Below are 27,966 nucleotides of genomic sequence, written 5' to 3' on the forward strand. Positions count from 1 at the left end.
TCACAGAGTTAATTGAAAAATTTTGTTTGCAATTCTAATGTAAAAATGAAATATTAATGTATCATTAAAATATTATTTAAAATTTCTTGATGTAAGAATCATTTTACATATCTCTTTACATCATATCAGACTGGTTTTCAGAAATATGTATACATAGAAGAGTAATAATATTTTATTTTCTGATAAGGTAAATATTGTTATTGTTACTAGTAAAACTTTCACACTATTGGGCCATATTGAAATTCAATAGTTGGTCTTTTGCATCTTTATGCTCATTACAACATCGTATAATTCCATGTTATCATAGCTTTCTTTCAGCTTTCTTTACAGCCTGACACAGTTCTAGAGAGTCTTTTGTATCCTTCAGAATATAAAAACCTCTCATAAGTCATTGTTCTGCAAAGTCTGTGATAATTCCTCCATTATGTGTAATGTGTAATTCAGTAAGGTTTTTTGTTTGTTTGTTTGTTTGCTTTTGTTTTTGTTTTTTCTGGACTTTGCCTACAGCATTTCACCATGAAACCTGAAATATTTTTAGCTGTGTAGGCATTCATGGGAGACATCTTTTGCAATTTCCTTACCCAAATGTAAAAGAAGGGTAAGATAAGAATATTGGTCCAATGTGTTATTATAATGAAGCTTGAGAGTCTGATTCCTTTAGGTCTGGATTATTTTCTGAACTGTAGATTATACAGTGTTAAAACCGAATGCCAAGTTAAAAAAAAAAAAACTGCCTCTATTTGTCAAGGAAATAATATATATATATATATATTAACATATTAAACTAATCTTTTCTTCACCAAAGAATGGTGGTTTTTTTTATTTTTATTTTTTTTGAGTATGAAGTAAAGTTTGTTGACACGGGTTCACTTCTTTGTAACTTTGTGACATACAAGAACTGCTATTGGATGAAAGGTACTATTTCCTACACTGCTTAATTAAACATGTCAAAATCTTCAGGGAATATTTTTTGATTTGACATGCTTCAAGAAAATTCTTTTTTGCCCTGAATATTTCAGGGAATCCATCTTTTCCATGGTCGTGTTCCATGTTTATTTCTGTTGCGTTTGCTCCTGGTGTTAACTGCTGCTGTAATTCACTAGACTTTCTTCTTCAGATATGTCAGGTCTTGTTTCTCTCAGCTATTATAAACTTTCCCCTCCTTTCACCATCTGTCTTCATTCATCTTTTCTCAAATCCATTTCTTTTAAAAACTCTTTTCCCTTTTCCATTTGCTATATGAACCTCCTTTAGTCGCCGGTCTCTTTACAATCTCCAAGTCACTATACAATCCATTTTTCTTCACTATCTCTCCGATGTTTAAATTTCTCGGTTTAAAATGTCATAATCACTTAATTTCCCACCTACATGTCTAGACATACTTTTCCTGTCATTCAAATGTGTAACCCTGATGAACCAGACACAATGTCATTTTATGCAGCAGTCATTGCAAAATGATGCAAAATGCAAAATGGCTTTTCAGAAAGGTCAAGATCCCTTTTATCCATTTTTATCCAAGGAGAGATAATCACTTTTTGAGACAAAATAGAGCAGAAATCATCTGATCACTTTATGCATATTTATAGTGAAAAGACGGGCAATCATTGTACTTTCTACCTATTACATTACTTTTAAATGTAGTATTTTACAACAAATATATGTAAGCCTGAAAGATTTTACTTGTAAATGAGAAAATTATTTTATCAAGTCTTTTCATACGTTCTGTGGTGTTACAACCAGATTCTCCCTACACTGATGTCTGATGACTGAAAATAAATCCAAGAACCAGCCAACATATTAAATCAGGTGAGGCTCTACATTAGGGTATTGAGCCACAAAACAAAAGACTCTACCTGAGACATATACGTCACAAGATTAGATTTTGACTAGCTATAGTCAAAAATGTCAATATTAATGAGATGCATAAGCACTGTACCTTAAAATGGTATTTTTGTTGTTGTTGTTTCTTTGTTTCTTTGTTTGCTTGCTTGCTTGTTTTGTCTTCAAGGGAAGTCAGAGCCATTTTTACTCTCGAAAGGGGAGGAGTATGAAATCTGTCTGTGCCCTAATGGAAATACTCTTGCAAACTCAGCAGCCTGCACTGTTTTCTGTACCAACACAATGGGACAGGGCCTCAAAGGTTTCAAATCCACACAGACAGGCCACTTATAGACAAGCCATCCTGCTAAAAGGTGGAGACACTGAGCTGTAAACTGGAAGAGCCTGCACCTGAGTTTATTTTATCTGAGAAATGTGTCTGCTTCCAACATCATGCCAATCAGTCCAACTTCATGTCTAACCAATCTGCCTTCTATGATGGAGTGACTACATCAGTCAGTATACAAGGCAAGACTGACCAATGCCATCTACCTGGACTTCTGCAAGGCCATTGTCACAGTCCCATATGACATCTTGATCTCCAGACTCAGATGTCAGTGGATAAGAAATTGGCTGGATGGCCACACACAGAGAGTGGTGGACAATGGCTCTATGTCCAAGTGTAGTCCAGTGACAAGTGGTGTCCCTCAGGGGTCTGTCCTGAGACTGGTACTATTTAATATCTTTATCAATGTCATAAAACAGAGAGATTGAGTGCACCCTCAGCAAGTTTCCAGATTACACCAAGCTGAGTGGTGCATTTGATACAACAGGAGAAAGGGTTGCTATCCAAAGGGACCTGGACAAGCTTGAGTAGTGGGCTCTTGTGAAACTAATGAGGTTCAAGTCCAAGCGCAAGGTGCTGCACCTGGGTCGGGGCAATCCTGGGCACGAGTAAAGACTGGCAGAAGAACTCATGGACAGCAGCCCTGCAGAGAAGGACTTAGGAGTTGGGGTGGATGAAAAGCTCAACATGAGCCAGCAGCGAGCATTTGCAGCCTGGAAGACCAACTATATCCTGGGCTGCATCAAAATAGGATTGGGCAGCAGGTGGAGAGGTGATTGTGCCCCTCTGCTCTGCCCTTGTGAGGCCCCACTTTGAGTGCTGCATCCAGGTCTGGGGCCCTCAGCACACGAAGGATGTGGGTCTGTTAGAATGGGTCCGGAGGAAGGCCACAAAAGCGATTAAAGGGCTGGAGTACCTCTCCTGTGAAGAAATGCTGAGAGCGCTGTGGGTGTTCAGCCTAGAGAAGAGAAGGGTCTAGGGTGACCTTATTGCAGCTGTTCAAAACTTAAAGGGAGTTTTTGAAAAAGATGGAGAGCAACTTTTTGCAGTGGGTAAACAATAACAGCACAAGGGAGGGATTGGTTCTAAAATAAAAGAATGGAGATTTAGATTAGAGATTAGGAGGAAATTCTTCACTGTGAGGGTGGTGAGGCACTGGAACAGGTTGCGTAGAGAGTTTGCAGATTCACCATCCCTCAAGCTGTTCAAGACCATGTTGGATGAGACCATGGGCAACCTGATCTAGTGGGTGGCATTCCTACACATAGCAAGAGGGTTGGAACTGGGTGATCTTTAAGGTCCCTCCAACTCAAGCTGTTCTATGAAGTATATTCATGCTTCTTGCTGCTAAAATAATTTAAGTGCCAGAATATAGTTATATGCATAAGTCCCTAAGTTTTGATGTTCCTTATAGAAAAGAAAGAATGCAGTAGACTGAGGTAGAAATCACTCTTATCTCAGTGGATGCTGCTTTCATTAATCTGAAGGAAAATCTTAATTAGACGGTTGCACTGTTTCACAGGTGAAAAGTACCTTTTGATAACGTTGACCATGGCCCATAGAGAATTATAAAAACCTTCTAAACAATTTATTGCAATACTGAATTTATCATCAGTCTACAACTTCCTCGTAAGGGGGTGTCAAGAGGCAGGAGACCTTTTCTCCATTAACACCAGCGACAGGACCCACGGGAACGGGGTTAAGCTGAGGCAGGGGAAGTTTAGGCTTGACATCAGGAGGGGGTTCTTCACAGAGAGAGTGGTTGCACACTGGAACAGGCTCCCCAGGGAAGTGGTCACTGCACCGAGCCTGTCTGAATTTAAGAAGAGATTGGACTGTGCACTTAGTCACATGGTCTGAACTTTTGGGTAGACCTGTGTGGTGTCAAGAGTTGGACTTGATGATCCTTAAGGGTCGCTTCCAACTCAGGATATTCTATGATTCTATGATTCTATGATCAGCTAGCCTTATACAAAGTTGGATCATCCGTATATACATGTATAATGAGATCAACTGCAGAGGAATGCCGCATGCAAAATTAGGTTAGTTGTTTTCAGGAAGAAAAAGCTGAATGACATATTTAGGAATAGTCTGTCAGTATAGGAGGTATAGAACCTTAGGTTCGGCTGGGCATCGCATCAACTGTAAAGAATTAAAACATCCTTATTAATCCAGCTAAAATATTTATATATTATATAAGTTATAAAAACTAAAAACAACATTCAATTTTAGAGGAAAAAAAAAAAACAAACTACAGAGCACATTATTGGATTATGTTTTTTTTTGTTTGTTTGTTTGTTTTTTTATCCATTCTGCATCCTCCAGTGTGGAATCCTAATATCGTAAATACAGAGGACTGAATTCATCCTTAAGTAATGTACAGACTGCACCCAGGCTTATGAATCCAACTTTGAAACTTTTTCCCATAAGCCTTTGTATTGCTTCAGATACTGAGATGTGCGTGTAGACACTGAGTTTGGTACGTTTTACCTGAAATAAATATCTATACATAGAAATTACTTTTTTTTTTTTTTTTTTTGGGGGGGGGGGGGGAAGAGCAAATTAATTCTACTTCTATTTTCTCCTGAAATATTCCATATTAAATTTATGATTATTAAATAATGAAGCCAAAGTCCATAATGATGAAAAGGTCATGTGAATATGCAATATTGCAAAATTATGCACTTACACTAAAATCCCAGAGGGTAGCAAAGTTCATAGCACTGGCTTCTTCAGCTCTTGGGACGGTTTTTCTAGGTAGAGAGCCATATGGCTTCCCCATCAAAGCCTGGAACCAAGAAATAAGAGCAATTTACATTTTAAAGCAAAATACCAACAAAAGGAAGGGATAGTGATCTGTCACTTTTTAGTAAGTCTTATTTTGTGCTCCTTAGTTCCCTAGTGAGAATGACCTACTTCTCCACTTCTTTTCATTGCTTCTGACATTTAAGATTGAAACTATGCCTAAAGTATTCATTAACAGTCTTTTCTAAATTTAAAGTGACATTTCACTAGCAACAAAGTGCTATCAAGTTGTGTCACCTACATTCAAAGGCAACAAAGAATTTCAAATTGATGAGTGGTCTGTGTCTTACAGACAAGACCAGAAGATTCATTTTTCTTGCATAATGAATTGTGTTGTTTTTTTAACTGAAATGTGTGGGAAAATACTACGATTCAGTTTGGATTTTGAGTCCCACTGCTCTGGCAAGATACTTGCCTAGCCACAGTACATGTCCTTACAGCACCCTTTCTAAGCCTCACCCTGTTTGTCATTTTCTCTGTTTTGGCCTCAGTGTTAGATGAATCACATTACTGAAATGGTGTACTAGGAAACTGATGGAAATTCCTAACTTATAGTTTCCCATCTGCTGACTAGAAAGTGTGAGAAATGTGAAAGAGTGAAATCAGAGAGATGGCAAAACACTTTTAATACCAAATAAGCCTTCTTCTTAAGAAGGTAATAGAGTGCCTTAAAGGTGCTAGATAAATATTTATTTTTATTTTATTTTATTTTTATTTTTTTTTATTTTTATTTTTATTTTACAGATAAAATTTTATTTTACAAAAGTGGTTTCTGCTTGAAGTACATATTCTGGGCACAGTTTTTAACTTGTCCCTCTCTTGTGACTTTGCAGCCTGTTCAGCTTTCTTAACATGTGAGTACAAAGGCTACTGAAAAGGGTCCAGGGTGCCTCAGCACCTTGGAATATATGTTTGTCTTTGCAATGCACATTTTAATACACGACTCAACTGCTTCTTTGCCTGAGCTCCTCTACTTACTTCTCTATTTAAAAAATAATAATAATAATAAAATAAAATAAAATAAAATAAAATAAAATAAAATAAAATAAAATAAAATAAAATAAAATAAAATAAAATAAAATAAAATAAAATAAAATAATAAAATAAAATAATAAAATAAAATAAAATAAAATAAAATAAAATAAAATAAAATAAAATAAAATAATAAAATAAAATAAAATAAAATAAAATAAAATAAAATAAAATAAAATAAAATAAAATAAAATAAAATAAAATAAAATAATAAAATAAAATAAAATAAAAAATGTAAAAATAAAAAATAAAAAGTAGTTTAACACCATCCCAGTCTCTGCAAAAACACTTTTGAGACACATCCTCACATACATGTAGTAGGTTTACGTGGCAAGGTTTTGGTAGCAGGGGGCCATAGGGGTGGTTTCTGTTAGAAGGACCTAGAAGCTGCCCCATGTTTGGGAAGGGCTGCATTGTTTTCCAGAGCTGAGCCAATAAGCGATGTTGTTTTGCGCCTCTGTGAGAGCATATTTAAGACAGAGAAAAAAATGCTGTGCCACACAGCAGCTGGGAGAGTGAAAGGAGTGAGGCACAACCTTGCAGGTGCCAAGACCAGTGAAGAAGGAAGGGGAGAGGTGCTCCAGGCGCCGGAGCAGAAGTCCCCTGTGGCCTGTGGAGAGGACCATGGTGAAGCAGGATGTCCCCCTGCAGCCCATGGAGTACCACGGTGGAGCAGGGTTCCACGCTGCAGCCCGTGGAGGACACCACGCAGGAGAAAGTGACCTGGCAGGAGCTGCTGCCCGTGGGGGCGCCAGGTTGGAGCAGTTTTCTCCTGAGGGATGGACCCCGTGGTACGGACCCATATCTGGAGCAGTTCTGGAAGAGCTGCTGCCTGTGGGAAGCCCATGCCGGATCAGTTCATCAAGGACTGTGTCCCGTGGGTGGGACCCCACAGCACAGGGGACGAGAGTGACCGAGAAGGAGCGGCAGAGAAGAAGTGCTGTAGACTGACCATAACCCCCATTCCCCCGTTCCCCCATGCTGCTCGGGGGGAGGAGGTGGAAGAGGGTGGATGATGGGGGAAGGTGTTTTTGGTTTCTTTCCTTTGTTTCTCACTTCTCTAGCTTGTTAGTGATGAGCAATAAATCTTATTATCTCCCTATGCAGAGTCTGTTTTGCCTGTTACAATACTTACTGTGTGATCTTCTTGTCCTTATCTCAACCTTTGAGCCCTTTTCATAGTATTTTCTCCCCGTTCCTCTTTGAGGAGGGGGAGTGAGAGAGCAGCTGTGGTGGAGCTCAGCTGCCGACTCAAGCGGAACCATGACAATGCATTTTTCTCATAGGTCTACTCCAAGACACTTCTCTAAAGACAACATTCCATGAAGTACACCTTCATGGCCTTAGTACACCTTAATGCTTTTTAACATTAACATGGAGCATAAAGAGGTTAGAAATTTGTCTGAAGGTCCAGTCCTATGAAATGTCACAGCAAAGACAGAAATTCTCAATGACAATTTAAAAAATGATAATTAAAAAAATTCCCACCTCAGGCACCATTACAAGCCCAAAGGTCAGTCCAAAGAGAATCATGTTTATTCCATACATCCAGCGTAAGAATATGAAGTAAGAGGCTACTGATGAACCAAAGTGACCTATGAAAACATAAGATGTGAAAAAAGTTAACTTTATATGATACTTTACCTTAAAATGAAGTTGTTCAAAGCATAGTTAAAATAAACTAAATATGGCAGAGTTTTTCAACTTCTTCACTACTACAATTCTAATAACTTTTTTTTTCCAATTTACATACTAGCATTCACTGACCTGGTAGAGAAAACAGAAACAACAAAAAGAAAAAGCAAAAATATTACTTGGATGAAGTACTTGCGTTCATGTAAATACTATGGTGTTTAATTGTATGAAATCCTCTAATGTCAGGAATCAAAGTAAGTCACACTTTTTTCTCTCTGCTCTCTCTCTCTTTTTTTTTTTTTTTTTTTTTGTTGTTTAAATACATGTGTATTTTGAGCATTTTTGACATGTAAGCTAGTACCACCTCAGTGTTAATAGGAAGTACCACAGAATTAGCCAGTGGGAGTAGTCTTTCCAAGGACATAGAGTAGTTGAAAGTGCTCTTTTAAGCTAGCTATTGGAGATAGAGTTGTTCACCAGGGAAGAACAAAAAGATCTGCAAGTGTTTTATTCTTTCTTTCTCTTAATTTGCTATCTATGTATTTTCCTCAAACCCATGTGCAAAGGCTAACCCATCAAACCAGACACTGGACCTTCCCCACTCCAGACCACTGACCCAAATGTACGTGAAGAGGAGGTTGCAGGAGAATCAGAGAGCACTAAGTGCCTGATTTTACCAATACCTCTGCAAATCAGGCCAATCAGAAATAACAGATCAAACTAAACTCAAGCTGCTACAGCACCACTCTGCTAGATAGAGAACAGATGGCAGTCTTGCTCATCTGAGCTAGAAAATACCAGATTTCACATGGAAAAGCAGACCTTTCCCCAGGTTTTCTCACACACAGTCTAGCTAAGGAGCCTGATGCACTGTTACAACAAACAATAAGCTAATCACTGTGCAAAGGAGTTTACACTGGTATTTGCAGACTGTTTTGCAAAGCAGGCAACAATTCTTCCATAGTTTAAAATTAGGTTAACGTGGTTGGTACTATTTGCAGCTAATCAATGCATGTTCTATTATTTTAAAAATAAATAAATAAATAAATAAATAAATAAAATAAATGATTTAACATGCTTAAACTGGCATAATCCCAGAGTGAAAACAGAGATCTATTGATAAGAGATATTTATTTGGGCTATGAAAAGGGAAGAAGAAACAACGATGACAAAAACACTCTGTTAAGGATTTCAGCATTTCAAAATCTACTTCACAGTTCAGAATGAAACTACAATTTTGAAATTCTGCATGAAAAAGTAGCTAATCTTATCAGTGTTCTACCTGCTGAAAGGTCTATGTGCAAACATGTTTTGGTCAGCTTGGTTTGTCATGAGCCATTTTTGTCCGGTTACAAGCCACTACAGCTTTTGGTGATGCTATGGACTAAAAAATAATAAATAAATAAATAAATAAAATAATCTAATTATGCTGGATGTGTTCTTCCTGGTCAATATTAATATCCTTATTCTTCTTTTAGGAATGGTTTCTTTTCATTAATCTATTTACAGCTTTTCATCATTTATCTTGATGAAACCACAGTTATCCAATTGGAACATGTGTATTAAGGCAGTGCATTGGAATTGCACGCCTCCATACAGGTATTGCAAGTCACGCTGCACAGACTGCTTATGGTCTTTATTGATTTTATGGTAAAACGAGAAATCTCTAACTAATGAAAAGGTTAGCTGGGGGTAAGGATAATTTTGCTATGGATGCCTCTAACTAGATGTCTGAAGTAGGCAGGTCAAAACAGAGAGCAACAGGGATCATGGAAAACTACAAACAGTGTGAACCAGCCATGAACAAAAACAGTCCTAGTTTCACCAGCATTTTAATTTTGTTCTGATGTACAACAAGTTCCAGGTACATATGAAAGTGTAATACTTTATTTATACTATGCATTGGAATGAATCATGTGAATTACAGCTGTGGAACAGAGAAGCTTCCCCTGTCCCAATATAGCAATGTGTTTCCCATTGAGTCTTATTGCAAAGATACTACTGAATGTCTCTTCTGTAAGGAAAATATTAATTATTTAATTAATAGTGTCATTGTAATAAAAGTGCCTCTTTTTCAACTATAAGCATTTCATATGTTTAATTATCAACTTATCAACTTCTACTTCTCCTGCTTGTGGAAAAAAAAAAAAAAAAAAAAAAAAAAAAAACTTGATGTATGTTATTTTGAAGCTGGGCTCCCTTTGCTAGAAAGGACTCTGAGCTTGAAGCAGAGAGCTTATCTGAGGTAACACAACACTTCAAGCTGATACTCAGTCTTTCTAGATAGCTGGCAGCCTGAAAGAGTCAGACCCGATGGAAGAGTGCTGAGAACAAGGTCCCTATTCATTATACTGGTCAATATTACAAAACTAAGTGGAAGGTTAAAGATAAAAGTTTGCTTGTTAGGGCTTAAAAATAGTTAGTAATTCCTTTTTTCTTCTTTATCCTGTTTACTTATTTCATTTACTATTATTAAATAATATTGTAGATTACAGTTATTGCAGAAAGGAAAATTCGAGAATTTTAGTGTCTAAAAATTAGCAATCCCACTGCTTCTGTTCCATAGGCACAGCAGAGCTTGCTTAGCATGAATGATTTTCTTCTTAGATCTTTCTAGTGTACAAGCAATGTCCCAAAGAATTTTTCAGTTCAGTAGTACTCCTAGGCACAGGCATGGTGCAGCACTTGCACCAGTACAACCCATTCTTCATTTGACTTCTTTTACATAAAGCTATACTATTTCTACTGACTTCATGTGATTTTTAACGGTTCTATTGCTCTCATGAAGTGTTTTTATTATAATGTTTTTCCACCAGCTTTACAGCATCATTCGGTGATGGTAGGGCAGCATAGCTACCTATGATTTTACATTTGCATGAAAGAAAGCATTTTTTTTTCTTTTAACATTGTTTTACTGGTACACTATTTCTTGCTACGTCAAAGCAATCTTACCCAGTAGTGTCTAACTGACCTTTCACCATCGTGTAGGACATGCTTAATTTACATTTCATTTGCTACCTCTCTGCAACCATGCCTGCTTTTGACAATGAAGAAGAAATATGCCAGATACCCTTCTGTGTCCTGGTGGTAAAAAATTATCACACGCACACACACAAAATATTTTGCACATGCTGTACTGTGTAGCAATATGGAAAGCAGTTGTAGAGACACAGTTCTGTAGCAGTGAACTGTGCCAGAGCGATTTGTATCACTAGATTTCCAAGACTAGTCTAAACAGTCTACTTTACACACTGTGATATAATTTACAGTTTATTTCATTGTACTGTCTCCTCTGTAAATGAACTGTTGTGTAGACTGTGTTCAATTTCCTTCATGCAACTGTACTTTACCATGAGAGTACAACCTACAGGAACTAACGTGACCAAGAATTCACAAACATAATGCTGTCTAATAGCAGTATCTATTTTTTAAATATTGATCCTGGTGTCCAATCCCAGTGTTCAATCAATTTCTTCAATCTCTCTTCAGTCTTTTGGGTGTACAGGAGGATTGAGTGGTTACATGTGTGGTGTTACCTGTGCCAACAAGATACTCTCAGATGTTCAATGTTCTGCAGGTCCCAAGGGAATTTTAAGCAACCAAAGTTCTATTATTGTTGAATTCTTCATAAATAGTATCAGACACATCCTGTTCATTGTCTGATACTACATGCTTAAGGCAGTAGCATTACTGTCATTTTACAAAGCACTGAACTTAAAAGAGAAAGCCATTGGCTCAGTGACCTAGGAGTCAAAAGTTAATCGGGTTTATTATTAAGAACACATCCATTTACTAAGCTTGTTAGAGTATTACCAATACTATAATACTGATATATATCCTATCTATGTATACATTAAGATGACAATCAGGTCAAAGTTGAAGCAGACTTTTTTCAGTCTGTTCTCTATGTCTCAATGTATCTTAATATTTACTATTTCCTTATACTCTTTACTTACACACTGACTGGCTTTCTTCAATTTCAGTTTCTCTCACTTATTTTTTAATATCTTTTTAATATGTTTTTCATCTGTGAGTTGGCAATTTCATCAGTGTCATCATTAAGATTACCTTGATCTCAGTACTCTATATTTGTTAATATGATGTCCATGCTAAGAGCTACTGTTTGGGTTAACCAGAATCATATAAATTGTGATTTAAAATGTATTTTTATGCAGTATTTCAGAGCTTTCCTTGAAGTCTTTTTTCTAGACTACAGAATTTTGTACTCAACTGTACGCTAAGTGTACTTCTTAACTCACTAGTATTCAGACAGAAGATTGTTTCTACAAATAAAAACAATTTGCATTAGCAATGAGATGAACAAATCTAATAATAAATATAATAGAAAAAGAGTAAACTTCGCAATCCTACCTCTTGAGATTATGAAAAAGTATTATCCTGCTATGTTTTTTTCCAGGTGAAAGCAAGACTGAAATAAACATCTACTTCACTTTTTGCATTCATATTTTACAAAGAAATAGAAGTGTCTGTTGAAAGTCATTACTAAAAGAACGGCTTGTGCCAGGACTACTTTTTTTGTGGAAACTAGCAGAAACATGATTCCCACGCATCCTCAAGATGTCTACTGTGTGCCCATACCAATAAACTACCATGTTCATCCTGCTGCTGAATTTGATTTTAACTATTTTAAAAGCAGTTTCTCCTAAACTTCACCCTAAGTATACAGATAATCTGTTCAGCAATCCATAGACCATATGTTTAAGGACATTATATAAGTTCTCCTCAAGGGTAGTCCAAAACTCCACAGAATTCACAATTTATCATTTTCCTGCTCTTCTGACTATTGCACTTTGACGCAACCCACAGCTTCTCCAAAAGACAACTCCTTTAAAGTCAGGCACTATTGCATTCTCAGCTGCATTCATCAGTGGCAGAACCTCAGTAAGGTACCTATGAAGGTAAGCCAAATTTCTTTCAAAGAGAGACATGCAGTTTAAATTCATCCATGGAACTGACAAATAAAACCTATGCCAAAAACTTACTCTGAAACATATCCATAGGACTAACTACATTCTTCTCTTTATTTTTATGTCTAATATGTGGTGATGTCCAAGACCACTAATTTTTGCTCCATGTTGTATTATATGATTAAAAACGAGAGAACTTTGTAAGTTCCTCTAACATTAACTTTGTAAGACAACACTTAACTTTGTAAGACCTCTAACATTAGGCTCAAGATAATGAAGAGAAAAAATAAATAAATAAACACCAAGAACAACAACAAAAGTCACAGAAATTATTATAATACAAATACAAGCAAAGTAAATGTAGACAACAGCTAATCCCAATATCTGTTTTCCAGGATTAAATTCAACACTGGTTCCCAATTGTTCACTGTTCATAGTTGCTTAAATTGGCTAACACTCTCTCAAGGAACTTTTCAACAAGCTATTATATAAAGCTTAATAAGTATTAATGAAAGAAGAAATACTCATTGCATTTATACCACACATTGATAGATATTTCTAAAACACTGAAAAGTAATTTAAAATTTTGACACACATCAGAAATACAATAACAGATATTATTCTTTATTACGTTTCACAAGTACTTACTCTCAATCTCCTTAATTTTCATTTCCCAGGGTATGCAGGCTGTCTTAAAATTCTCAAAATCTCTTTGAAATTTCATCCATTTCTGAAAAGGGTTACATATTAAAAACATACCAAAAAAAAACACCATATAATCTGTGACCCCAGATGTGCATTTTCCACTTGAGCTAATGAAAACCCTTAATCATGCAGAGCATCCTTTGGCAGAGCCCACTGCAACAGGAACACTAGATAAAAGAAGTATCTTCTTTTATTTCCTCTGAGTATGTTTCCTACTGGCTTTGTATGAAGTCCCTATGTCTTCCACAAGAAAAATGATTAAAGAATCCATTCCTTTCATGCCATTTTTTTTGTATTTTTTTCTTTTTTCCTTTTTTTTTTAATATTGTTTCTGAGAATTTAATTTGTTCTTTCCTTTGATATTCAAAATTCAGATTTGGAGCTCAAACTCTGTCATTTAATTGCAATTACTCTACTCAGTATTTTATCTAATGGATAACTATAACTTCTGTAATTGAGCTTCTGATGCACATCTGTGTTTGAAATCCTAATTATTTATTTGTGTGAATATTAATGCTAATAAGATTTGACTACACATCTGCCTGCAGAAAAGCCAGTCTACCTAAAGATGATGCTGGGCAGATTAAAATGTGTCTTGCCAAATGTGATTATAGTTATTCTGCATCATCATTTTAGTTTAGATCAGGAATGTGTTTTTTGTTTGTTTGTTTTGCTTTATTGTTGTTTGTTGTTTTTTTGTTTTGTTTTGTTTTTTTTCCCAGTGAATCGCCAAAATCATCCCAATTTACAGCACTTATCTTTGCACTTTAAAGCTGTGTCAGAGCATAAAACCAAGCTTTTTAAGCATAAAACTTAGCTGTAGTCTAGAAGTGGATATTTAGTCCATGGCACCATATAAGACTTAAGCCAAAGTAAATCCTGCCAGAACACATATAATGTGGACCGGCAACCACCATTCAGCCTTTCAGTCACAATTCTACAGAGCTGTATTGCTTTCTGTAATATATCTAGGATATAGCTCTTGGCTTAGTGGAGATGCCCCAGTATTTTGTCTGTGGGACAAAAAACCACTTTCTGATCTTTCACAAGATCAAGAGAAAGACAGGTCTTAAGATCCAGTCAACAGACAAACATAATTTATGCCAAGAAAAAAATAACTTTTACTGAATACATGACCAGATAAGTGCAGGTCTTGAAAGACAGTTCATTTTTGTCTTGATATATGTCTCAATCAAATTGTGAGCTTGCATTTGAAATTGTTACATGTAAGAACGGTGCAAACAGAAGTGTTAAATTTCAAATAAAGTAGATGGGTACACGTGGCAGTAATCTTCAAAAGTCTCCCCTTCTGCATTACAGAAAGCTAGTTCATACTTACCTTGGTCATCATCACTTTGTATGCATAGAACTTTTTTCCTTTTCCTTTTCCAAGAGCACCTTCAAACTTTTCAACAAAAAGCTGGGCTTCCCTGGAAAATAAGTGCAAATGAGAGATATAAATGATGCTGCAGTAAACTTAAGATTGTCTTTACCACAATAATGTAGTTTTTCTAGTCTTCATAGAGTTTTGTGTGAACTTGTTCCCTTAGTAAAGCTTAGAAAGAAAAGCTCTGAGATTCTGTTGTCCATCTGCCTAAGAAAAAAATTATTTTCATATTTTAATTCAGAGATATATATATGCTAGAGCTTTGGTTCCCCTGTGCCTGTCTTTCCCAAGACTATGTTTAATTCAGCTATTCAGAATTTCTGCATATATCATCTTTGACTATAAAGAAAAATTTCGTAGAGGTCCCCAAAAGACTGAAATTTTGCTTATAAAGATATAGAACACAAATTGATGACACAAATTTGGAAAGATTTTTAAAATTGTTTTAAAAGGTATGGTGTCCATGGATTAAAATAATAAACATGTAAGGCCAATAATGTACTAGTATTTCTTCCATTTCATCTCATCTTCATTTATAAGCATGACTTTCATGTATCTCTCCATTGACAAAATATGCCCTAAAAGTCACTTATCCTTCCCTAAAACAAATGGAGTAGGAATTCTTAGCTGTCATTGTATTCTCGCTGTACAACTACTGTATCATCATACTGGACAACTGCAGAGCACTCTATATTATACTACGCTAAGCATTTGGGAAAAAAATATTGAGAAAATGTTAATTGGGATGTACATTCCTCTAGAGATGCTTCTTTAGACACTGAGTGAAAATAATTATCATGTTTATATCTGCTGCTCACAGATTTTACGCATATGAGCAAGCAAAAAGATTGTGGCAAACTGCAAAATCTGACATTGGCTTTGCAGTACAGTGGTGTTGCTGTGATAAAAGAAAATGAAAGTAATATGTGAAGAATGCTATTAGCCGCATCAAAATTCCTCTCAACTCATGGCTAAAATTTCTGCATCTTATAAAATACTATGTTTTTTACTGTATAATACTGTAAATTTAGTAACTACAGATGCTTAGGGTAAGTTTTTATTTTCTTTTGAAGACCTGTAAAAACTAGACACCCATCACACTACTCTCTTTACCAAGGCTGCCAATAAATTGTTGTTTTCCAGATGATTCAGATTGAATTACTGAATTCAACTTTCACTCTTTGATAGCTCTCTGAGCACTCTCACCTTCCCACTCACACCTAAACCTAAATGGTGGGGCATCAGGACAAGGACAAGTGTCAGTTCTCCTGACAGCCACAGGATTACAGTATGATTTTTTTCACCAATTTTCTAGTTTTCTCCTTTAAGGATTCAGGCTCCACACACACACACACACAAAAAAAAAAAAAAAAAAAAAAAAAAAAAAAAAAAAAAAGTTGTGACATGGGTTCCAAGATAGTCAGTCCTTTTTTATTATTTTTATTTTTGTATTCTTTCCCTGTGGCAAAAAGAATGCACACTCTCAGATTAAAAATGAAAAAATCACACAGCTACCCTTTCAGACATGCACATGTCTGAAGTACATGTATGTACTATCTCCTCCTCACCACTTCCAATTGCTCCTCAGAAATATAGTCAGAGTCTTTTTAAGGCTCTTGAGATCTCTTACTTTGTGTTTCTGCATCACATTATACTTATTCTGTGATTCTGGATAACATTCGTATTCTGGTTCTCTGACTCTGATTTTTCAGTACTTAGCTAACATTGACAGTGATTGAGACCCTAGCATTTTCCAAGTCACTCAAGTTTTTCAGAGATATTCTGGCTTACATCTCATTCTTTCACTTTGACTTGCAAAATAATTCTACTTTTACATTCTAGCCATCTCAAATAAATGAGAGAAAATAGATTCTTCCATCTTCACGTGTCCAAGAGTCGTAATTAAATCTATGCCTTCATGATTTAAAATCTTACTGCACTGTCTGGAGAGATATAAGGCAATCTTAACAGTAGGTGGCAGCGTCCTCATAAACTCCACAGTCACTGCTGGAGCCATACGATAACATCAACCAGTATCAATAAACTGGGTATGTAGCAAGCTAAGTCACCACATCATATTTTTGCTTAAAAGAAAAGCTTTATACCACCACTTCTATCACCATGTAATGCAAGCTAGTTCAATAAAAGTTACTGAAATCAAAGTCTGCAGAACTTTAGAAAGCATACATGTATGTTTTCAGTCACTAACTATATATAGTTAAGCTGCAGAACATTAAGATTCCAAAATGTAGGTTTTGGGGTTGTTGGGTTTTTGTTTGGTTGGTTTGTTTTGTTTCAAGTGAAGCAATAAATTTGAAAATTAAGGGGATAATATAAAAACAACCATTAAGTCACTTAAAATTCTCCATGGTGGATGTGAACGCAGTTTGCCTCTGTGGCTGAACACAGTTCTCCACAAACTTGTTGTATGGTAAAATTATTCTAAGCCAGAACTAAAAAGAAATTTTCCACAGTGAAAGTCATAAAAGAATTTATTCCAAATTCTCAATCTAAGCTTTGTGTTTGCTTGTTTGAAATGCCTTTTTACAAGTTTTTGTACATAAAAACAAACAAACAAAAACCAGTATTTCTTTTACTTTCCTGACTCCAAGTTAGATTTTAGTAATATTTAAGCTTTTACTCAGTTTTCTGGCTTTCTACAACAAACCAAAATATTGCTTTTTGAAGGTAGTGATCCAGATTCCCATGGTTAATGCTGATAACTTTCCTGATGCTTCCTTTGGTTTTGCCCCACCAGTGTCTGTAGTTTCCTTTCTCCCTCTCTTCCAACGCTACCCTGTTCTAGTGTGCACTGTTAACAGAACTATTATAAGCCTCTTCTAAATGTGACTGATTTATAATCCATTTTTCTCATATTTTCACTCCATTGTCCTGCACAAGACTAAATACATCATTACAAAACAGCCAAACCAGACAACTGTCTGATAGTAGTTCAAATTCCCACTGGGTATTTATACATGCAGTTAACTGACTTACACACAGAAGACTGGAGCACAAAAATGGTTGTAACCATGCATGAAATAAGTTTGCAAAGCTTCTTTTTATTTCATGAATGAAATGTGAGGCAACACCTTTCACGCTTTTATATATTGTTTGGTCTGTACTTAAAAATTTTTATTTATGTAACTATTTTTTTAAAAACTATTATTTTATTTATGTACTTATAAATTTTTTATTGTATAAACCACAAAAGATTCAATTAACTCCAAATGGTGGATTTATAGAATTATTTTAATTTTCCATTTTGACTGTATTTACCTTCTAATCCAGTTACAAAACAGCATGGCTTTTGGTATTAGTATAACTCTTAGTGTATATTTCACAATGACTATAATAAGAAGATATTTCAAACATGCATAAAAAATGTGGATATTAATATTTCTTATTCATGTGAAATAATAGCCAAATAGTTAATAAATAAATAAATAAATAGCCAATAGTTAATAGAGTAGCACATGTAAATAAGGTGGAACATGCTATATTGCATTATTATGCAGTTGAAATAAATGAAATTCTTTTTATTTTTTTTTTTAAGAGAGAATGAAAGTCTTCTTGCAATTGAAATAAGTGAAATCAAGTTATCTTTGATTATCTTCAAGCATGTCTTACCTTTTTGTGTACGTGGTAGATTTTTCTTTACCAATACTATTTTAAAGAACATTTTTGTACTGCTTATTTAGAGAGATTAGGTCTTAATAAGGGAATGTCATCACTTGCAGACATATAGAGGAGTTATGTGCCTCATAGCAAATTATCTGTTAGCTGCATCCATGAATATCTGAATGACTAATATAAAGAACATATGTAATTGGCAATTAAAAGCAAATCTCAATAACAATATGATTCTATGTGAAATTCCAATCAGAATTTTAAAGAAATATCTGAAAAAGCAAATTCAGTGCAGAGGCAGAGCTTGAAAGACAGCCTGTAGCTGAAGGAGGCAGAGAAGGTGTATGCAGTTATGTACAAGAAAACAACAACAACAAAAAAAAAAAAAAAAAAAAAAAAAAAAAAAACACTATATGATTTTGCTGGAGATATCAAACAAAACAAGTTTTCCTTCTTCCCTCATCAATTCTTCCCTCAACCCCAGTGTCTACTTCCTGGCTTTAAAAGGTCAGCAATAACATGACAGCATTCAGTCAGGGATTGTCCTTTCCAGTCAGTGTCTGTGACACATGCTCATCTCTGTTAAATATAATTCAATATTTTATTTAGTTCAGCTTTCTGCCCTGACGTCCAGTCCACCTCAGAAAAAAAAAAAAAAAAAAAAAAAAAAAAAAGAATATTTGTACATCCCAACAGAGTTTTTCCACATTTTGCCCTTTTCTCCATTTCTTTTGTTCTAAAAATAAAATATGAAGACAGGTAGAATGATCAACAAATAAAAATTAATCTTAAATCAGTACAACTATTTTAGAAACCTCAGCAATGACCAAAAACCACACGCAAATATGCACACAACCACTTGGAAATAGTGCAACTTCACCAACATGAGGACGTGTCAAAAGCAACACAGGGTGACAAAACTGAGCTTTGTAATCGCTGGTATCATGTGTTATAGGTAAATTATCTATATCACAAGACAGGCCAAAGTGTGCCCCGTTAGCTAACTGTGAATTTAAAGAGGCTTCAGAGAAACCTTATTAATTGAATTACAGACAAAAGGAACTAGTAAATGTTGCATGCGGCCCAGCATTATTGTCCCAGAGAAGTCTGAGTTAATTATTAATACTAGGTGTGGAGTTACAGCTCACAAAGTGCTAGGTGTACAGTACTTTGGGCACTTCAGTGTTGCACAGAACGGATGAATTACAGCTCTCGGAGGTTGCTGTTAATGAACAGGATTCAAGTGGATTGCTCACATTTTTCAGTAACAGTTCAGGAAGGTTTCAGTGACCAAGATCAAAAAACTCATTAAAAACAAATGTTGTATCAATATTGATCACCCAGGACTTTTCCAAATCTTAAAAATATTGGCTAAAAGCTGACTGCAAAACAGCTGTTGCCAGGCATAGCTCACTTGAGAGCAGTTCAGCAATAATGATGGGCAAATTACAGTGTTATTCAATACCCAGCCAACCTTCAGGACAGCCAGGCTGGCCTCCAGGACTGCTAGTAAAAAACCTGAAATGCCCATGTCAACAAACTTGAAACCCAAATTCATTGGAGTTTAGACATCCCATTCAAAGATGAGAAATTTCTGTCATTTTACACATTCACTTTACGTATATGGATACCTTTGGATTTTGTATACATATAAAGTATTTCCTTTCTACTGATCTGTCTCATTGGATTCTTTGATAAAATAAATTACTTGGAAAAAAAAAAAAAAAAAAAAAAAGTAAAAGAGAATCATAGAATCATAGAATATCCTGAGTTGGAAGGGACCCTTAAGGATCATCAAGTCCAACCCTTGACAGCGCACAGGTCTACCCAAGAAGAAAGATTTGTCCTTGGTATATGAAGAGATTGCTGTGCTCCTTGGATTATTTATAAAAACTAGTAAGTTTTCATTGTTGTCTTTACAGCCTATATTTAATTGGAATTCCTTTGAAAGGCCAAAACCTGAGAATTGTCTGCTGTTTTGTTGTTGTTGTTTTGCTTTGTTTCCTATCATCATCTTGTTTTGATAGTTTGTTAATTGTCTTGTGGTATAGTCTTAAACTGAGACCACAGTTGGCTTGTTTCTGGATTCTTATGTAAAATTGCCTGATTATATGAACTTCAATAAAATTCTCTAGCAGAGGTAAACTACATAGCTATTAATAGTCTTTCTATTATGGAGCACAAACCCTTATCTATCCAATAATTAGGTTAGTATTCCAGATCCAAACACAGCAGCACAGCTTTTGAACCTTCCCTTTAGCTTCATATCTATGCAAAAAACAATCAAGAATGCATAGACAGTGATGCAGTCCCCCGAATCAAGCATTTAGCTGTGAATTGTGATAACTTTCCCCAGAGTTTCTCCAACTTGCAACAATCCCATGAGATTTTTCTTTTGTGTCTTTTTCTAATTCAAAAATCTTTTCAATATTTTAACCCTCTCTCTCTTAATTTCAGTGTTGTAAATAATGACTGATGGTCATTACTATCAGATGGCTCTTAAGTTAATTTCATGCTGTCCTAAGTAGCACGTGTCAAGGGGAAAAGTGCATGATTATCATCTCCTATAGAAAAGGCACAATAACGGTGCTCACAAACAATTCAAATCAGCAAAAGGAAAATGAGAAATGCCAGAAAGCTCTTTTGAACAAGGATATTTTTCTCTGAAATGAGGCAAAAGTCTAGGCTCCAGCCATTCACAGGCTCTCAACAGCAGGGACTGCAATACTCTCTGTTTACAGCCATGTCTACTTGTTAGGGGAGAGAAGCAATGGTGTTTGTCACATAACATCTTTTCATTCCTTTCAGTGGTTTCTTTCTACCTCTTTTCATGTCTTCAGACCAATAGAGACCTGACCATGTCTGAAGCTGAGATGAGAGTCTGAAGGTACAGCTCCAAAATGCAGAGGAACACTCTGAATCACACTTCTACAGAAAATAACCAGGGGGGCTAATGAAATGCATCTTTCTAGACATGGGGATACAAATTAGAAATTAGATCTGGTCTAATTTTATAGTACATCTCAATTAAGAATTCCATTTCAACAGACAGGGTTTCAGTCAGGTTTTGACAGAAGGCATTTTCTACAAAGTGACCAGTTCTGTGACAAATTTTTAAAATTAATTACTCGTCCATGTATTTTCAGAAAAAAAAAATGAAGGAAAAGATTAATCTTCCACAGAATTGCCACTAGACCTAAGTAGAAAATGTGTGTCCCATCCCATACATTTTAATTTCAAAGCTTACTTCTTTAAAATATGCATATATTATAATTAGTTTGCGTTTGGAAAAGAAACTGTATTTGAATCAACCCACAGAATACATTATCCACTGAAAATTCCTAAAGAAAATTTTAGAAATGTTTTAAAAACATTTCATTTTTGTCACTTTTTAGAAGCAAGCAAATTGGTGAAAATTAAATCTTCCCCCCCAAAAATGTTGTTCTAACAAATTAGCTTTTCTTTCAAAAAACGTAAAGAACAAAAAGTCATATACAACCTTAATATCTGCTTTTCAAAATAGTGCAAAAAAAGTATTTTTCATATTTTGTCATGAAAATGTAAAAAGTTTTTGAGCATTCACAGGGAAACATTTTTTTGTTTGTTTGTTTGTTTGTTTTTTTGGAGTACCTTGGAGTACCTTGGTGCATAGCTTTCCTTTTGCAACCGTATCCTCCCCAAGCTCATCTTACTTTCTAGAAAAAAGCAATCATAGACGTTCCACACCATATTTCATATGCTGTCTCCTTCCATTATATCCATGTTTCCTTGCCAAACAAAAAACTGTCTGTATGAGAACTCATCTTTTCCCTGATACTTGTGCCTAACCGTATATTTTGCTGTTGCTTGGTTAGTACCACAGTGGATGAGCTACTTAAAACACAAAAGCATAACAGCTTTGGCAAAAATAATAATAATAATAACCCAATTTCTTGTGATTGGTGGAAATTTAACTGATAATTTAACTGAAATGTATTTTTTTTAATAATGAAAATGTATTGATAGATTTCCTAGATTTATATGTAGCTTGACTAATAATATATGGAAATTCAAGCTCACATTCCAATCATGTTTTCTTTTTGATAAGTTTAAAAAAAAAAAAAAATCTGTTCTTCCATGAAAGTTATGATAGAAAGAAAAAATCTCTCTCTTCGCTCATGTAATGTTGGGGTATTTATGAAATTGGATCATTTTTCCTTAGACATTAAGTCTAAGGAAATTTCCTAAGACATTAAACACAGCAGTAGAAGAAGCTACCAACATAAATTTGACAACAAAAAAGATTTTACAGGAGGTCGTAATGGAAACTTAAAAAAAAAAAAAAGACAAACAAAAAAAGACTTTAGTTTTTCATATCCGACAGACACAAGAAAGCACTGGTCTGCAATGTCATTTACCTATACTTTATCTGAAAGCACAGCCTGGAAAGGAGATACCAGAGATAATTTGAGGTAAATTTGTCTGTAGGTGTTGAAACAAAGTGAAAGTTTAGAAAAAATATTGCGCAGTAAAAAGCAGGGTTGCAGATATTCATTACGAAAGTCAAACCATACTTCAGAACTGCCAACTTCTTTTTCATCTTCCATGGCTTGTTTCGCAATGTTGCAATTAGCTTCTTTTTTTCTTCTACCTCTTCTTTCAGCTTGGCCAATTCTTCCTCTGTAATTGGCTCCTCCTCAGAGTCAGAATCAGAGCTTCAGATAAAAGTGAGAATAAAAACCATCACCAAAACTCAGGAGAGAAAAAAGTTTTCAGTGAAGTGCATACATGGTGTTAATTTTTGTAAACTCTGACACCTAGAAAATGCCTTCTCTGTTGCAGTGAAGGTTTTGCCTACACTTTATCAAAGGCAAAACTTGCACATGAAGTGCAGAGCCAAAGCTGAACCAACACTACATCCAGAACAATGAAACTACAGATGAAGAATGACTTTTCCTTTGGTGTAAGTGTCCTGCAGGAGTAACAAGCCTCCTCAAAGTCCAACCCAAACTTGCAATACCTAATAGAATATTTTTATATATTTTTGAAGTTTTAAAACAAATACAATAAAAGCAAATTTTTTTGGCAACATATCAAAATAAAAATTTCTTATTATTCATCCACCTCTAGGTTTTATGAAATACACAACATTGTAGCAAAAGCTACAATGGAGCAGTTTAAGATCTCCAAACATACAGGAGTAAGCCAACATAGGAAAGAAACTCTCAGAGTAATCAGATGACCCACTATTAAAGACTTAAATACTGAGAATATTATAAAATTAAAAAGTTGAATTCACTAGGCATAAAATTTCAGGCTCATGTGATAAAAAAATAAAAAAAATTAAAAAAAATAGTGCCACATAAAACATCAATCTAGAGAAAGCAAAATTGGTCCTGAAATATTTTTGAGCCAAACATATTTATTGTTATTATGATATTATTAGGGCAGGTGAAGAACTATTTGAAGGATTAGGTCAAATGGAGAAAAGTCAATAAAAAGATTGGTACATATGATTCTGATGCATTATAAAGAAAATAAAAATTCATGTCAAAGGATGAAAAAACAAAAGATTTTAAAAAATTGTTTTAGTGGGAGCTTCAAATCCTCATTTGTTACATTCAGCTGCTTTGCATTATAGAAAGCTGACAGCAATATACCCAATAGTGGGGATTTCCTTTGACAGAAAAAAAAAATAAATAAATAAAAATAAAAATAATTGTGCTGTGCACAGTTGAAATAGGCATAGTTACAAGGCTGCAATGATAGTGGTAAGAAATGAGTGGCAGGTCATTTCTTAGTAATCTTACTGAGAAGAAGAAGCTGTGCAGAACACAAGAGGTAAAGTAAGGATAAAAATGATTTTTGTGCCATTGCCCACTAAAAGTTTATTTATCTTTGCAAGTACAATTTATATTTCATTTTTATTTTTCCTTTGGCACCAGAAAAAATAACCAAATTTCCAAATTTCTAAACATCTTTAACAAATAAAATTGTTTTGTTTCTTTTTTTTTTTTTCCATAACTGCTTACACTACACAGTCAAACATTGTGCTGTTGCAGCAGTTTTTTCCTTTAGTTCAACTGGTTGAACACTCAGAGAGTCAAGCCAGAAAAACAGAATTTTGCCTTCTACAAGAAAAAAAACCGTAGACATTCTTGAAAAGTGTGATTCTCAAATTTGAAGACCAGAAATTGTCTTTCTGGCTTTCACGCTAACATAGATCATAAAACATCATTCAGTAATTTCACAGCAAGCACTGTGTTCCTTGATTTCAATTCAATACACAAAATGTATCTTTTCTTAAGTCAGTAGAACTCTTGAAATCAATGGCATTTCCTTAAATCACATATGTAATGAACTTGTTCATACTATTTATTTGTGTTCTGGTTTTAGTTTTATCTACTTTATACTGATTTAATTATATTTTTGTTTGTGTATGTGTGTGTCTGTTGTTTTTTTTAATGTCATTTTACAGAGGTGAAAATTAAGAAGAAAATATTTTCTTGGAGTTTGGATGTTGTCAGGGGAAAGACTGAAAATATCAGTGGTGTCCAGTGATAAGACAAAAAAACAACAAACATAAACACAGGAAGTTCCATCTGAATATGAGGAAAAACTTCTTTATTGTGAGGGTGACAGAGCACCAGAACAGGCTGCTCAGAGAGGCTGTGGTGTTTCCTTCTCTGGAGATATTCAAAACCTGCCTGGATGCCATCCTGCCCCATGTGCTCTGGGTGATCCTAATTGGCGGGGGGTTGGACCAGATGATACCCAGAGGTTCCTTCCCACTTCAGTCATTCTGTGATGCTGTGACAAGTAGGACTTTAGGACACTAGAGAGGTGAGTGAATAAATTTGACTACATTTTTCCTGTACTTTTTGTGTGAAAATTCTATTGGTCATTGATAATCTCCATAACATCTCCTGTCATTTAGTGCTCTTCAGCTCTTTTCTTACCAGCAAAAAAGTGCATGTACTGCGTTTATCTTCCATGTTGCTCTAGACTTTTGCAAAAGCTCTATATCCTTTAATAATTCTTCTAAAATCAATTGATTAACTTATATCAGAGCCAAACATTAAAAAGAGAAATGCACATACGAGACAGAACATAAGAGGCTCTAGCTCAAGTGATGATTGCTATCAAGTACAGTTACTATACTTTACTATATAATATATAATTTTGACCTATCGGTCAAAATTAAGCCATTAAAGAACAAAATAGCTTCTGAACATAGCCATTGAACCTAGGAATACTGCAGGAACCTAAGAATATCACAGATATTCACAGTAAGACTATATGGAGCAATTTATCATAAATGTTTAGGAGGTTATGATTATAAACAGTATGGAGAGGTCCTTTTCACTACTTTACAGGTATCAATCATATTTAAGAGCAGGAAGTATTAAAGTAACCCAAATACAGCTCCTTTGCATGGGATTACCCTGTGAAACTCACTAGCAGAAGACAGCAGAGATCAAAATCCCAAGCAGGTTTAAATGATGATGATGATGATAATAATAATAATAATAACAACAACAACTGTATGAACACATAATTCATCTAGAAATTATTTATGCAGAATTATCAGTTATAAAGAGGTTTCCCTGGTTTAGATGAAAAGCGGGAGGTAAGAAGAAGGTAGCAACAGTAAATCTGCTGACTTTCAGTGTTACCTAGGCAAAAAGTAAATATGCACTGTTTGTGAACAACAAAATTCATAATACCATCAGCAAAAACAACCTAATTTCCCTGTGGAATAATATCACATTTAATATATCATCTATATTATTATTATTTTTTTTTATTATTATTTTTTTTTTTCCCCCATTACCAAAGTACATTAATAAGATATAATTTGAAACAATACATAGTCTTTTCTATGGTAGGCTCTAAAAGACTTGCTAGACAGGCTTAATTTCTGTGTTCAAGCCATTCTTTTCTGTTCTGAAGGTTTGCAAATCCTTTATGTGACTCATAGTTAAACTGATCACTACCATATTTTCCTTTGATTTGTTTTTTTCTTTTCGTCTTTTGAAAACTATTTTAAGTATTCTGCTATTCATTCCTATGTAACCTTGTCAGCTAGTCCCCTAAATGTCTAAAAATATAATGTTTTCAAATTATCTTCCAAAGCATCATCAGTTTTTCCTCAAGTGTGATTTCTACATCAAGAGCAATGTCCTGAGCTGGGTAGCGATTTCAAAATATTTAGCCTATGCATTTTAATAGTTGGAACTTTGTAAGACAATGAAAAGCATTATGCCCTCATTCAATTTTTCATACTTTTAGTGGTCTCTTTAAATTAGTGCTCAGTAAATATTTACAATAGATTATTGGCAATAAGCAAAGGAATGTGGATTGGCAGATTCAGATCTGTTGCTTATATGAGTAGAGGAAAACGCACTGGAATATAATTGGCTTAACAGTGAATAGTCATCAGTAAGGAAGATTTTAGGCATTCTCACGGGGAAAGGAAATGAGGTAGATGCATACTGAAATGGAATCATGAAAAAATTAAATACCCCAGCATGTCTTACTGTATTTTGTTCTTCTTTTGACTCCTCTTGTGTTCTCCAGTGATTCATTTGGGAACATGGTGTAAGCAGTACTGAATGAGAGAAGGGGAATTTCTGTCCCTCTCCACTGAGATAAGCATATCTAGCTCCATTTTCTTCATTGTACACTATTCCCAGGGGCTATTTACTCTCAATAATATGAAACAAACAAACAAACAAAAACAAACAAACAAAAAAAAAAAACACAGGATGCAAGAAAACACCAGGATGAAGATATAGAATAAAAAGAATTTTCAGGAGTTCTCTGTGCCAGTGCAAAGACCCCAGGTCTTAAATGCTTTGGGAAAGTTACTGATAATATTTCAATGGGAGTAACCATGAGACTTGGAACTTTGGAAAGTCCCATCTCAGTTCTTGGCTCTGAGCTTTGTTTTGGCATCAGTCTTCTAGAAAAGTTGGCTTGAACATGGCTGAGAAACAAGAAATTAATTTTCTGAACAGTGTCAAGACAGGAGTTCTGCACTAGAAATAAAGCTAGACTCTGGAGTTTGGAAGGGTTATCAGCTTTGAGTTTAGGAGCTTTATGTTTTGTCTTTTGTTTTGTTGTTGTAGCTTTTGCTTGTTTGTTTGTTTTAGGAAAAAGCAGTAGAATCATAGAATCATAGAATATCCTGAGTTGGAAGGGACCCTTAAGGATCATCAAGTCCAACTCTTGACACCGCACAGGTCTACCCAAAAGTTCAGACCATGTGACTAAGTGCACAGTCCAATCTCTTCTTAATTTCAGACAGGCTCAGTGCAGTGACCACTTCCCTGGGGAGCCTGTTCCAGTGTGCAACCACTCTCTCTGTGAAGAACCCCCTCCTGATGTCAAGCCTAAATTTCCCCTGCCTCAGCTTAACCCCGTTCCCGCGGGTCCTGTCGCTGGTGTTAATGGAGAAAAGGTCTCCTGCCTCTCGACACCCCCTTATGAGGAAGTTGTAGAGTGCGATGAGGTCTCCCCTCAGCCTTCTCTTCTCCAGGCTGAACAGGCCCAGTACCCTCAGCCGTTCCTCGTACGTCTTCCCCTCCAGGCCTTTCACCATCTTCGTAGCCCTCCTCTGGACACTCTCCAACAGTTTCATGTCCTTTTTATACTGTGGTGCCCAGAACTGCACACAGTACTCGAGGTGAGGCCTCACC

The 27,966-nt window shown here is 35.3% G+C and overlaps 1 protein-coding gene across 1 annotated transcript in view; it reads right to left on the minus strand.

Moving 5' to 3' along the window:
• TMC1 (transmembrane channel like 1) overlaps nt 1-27,966 on the minus strand; it is a 67,507-nt gene that overhangs the window by 35,265 nt on the left and 4,276 nt on the right. Inside the window, exons 4-8 of the mRNA XM_068667795.1 lie at nt 22,840-22,980; nt 14,609-14,699; nt 13,213-13,294; nt 7,490-7,596; nt 4,854-4,952 (exon numbers count right to left, since the gene is read on the minus strand). Of these exons, the coding sequence (XP_068523896.1) occupies nt 4,854-4,952; nt 7,490-7,596; nt 13,213-13,294; nt 14,609-14,699; nt 22,840-22,980 (520 nt within the window). The remainder of the gene's footprint in view (nt 1-4,853; nt 4,953-7,489; nt 7,597-13,212; nt 13,295-14,608; nt 14,700-22,839; nt 22,981-27,966) is intronic.

The sequence above is a fragment of the Anas acuta genome, chromosome Z, assembly GCF_963932015.1.
Source record: "Anas acuta chromosome Z, bAnaAcu1.1, whole genome shotgun sequence".
Classification (NCBI taxonomy): Eukaryota; Metazoa; Chordata; class Aves; order Anseriformes; family Anatidae; genus Anas; species Anas acuta.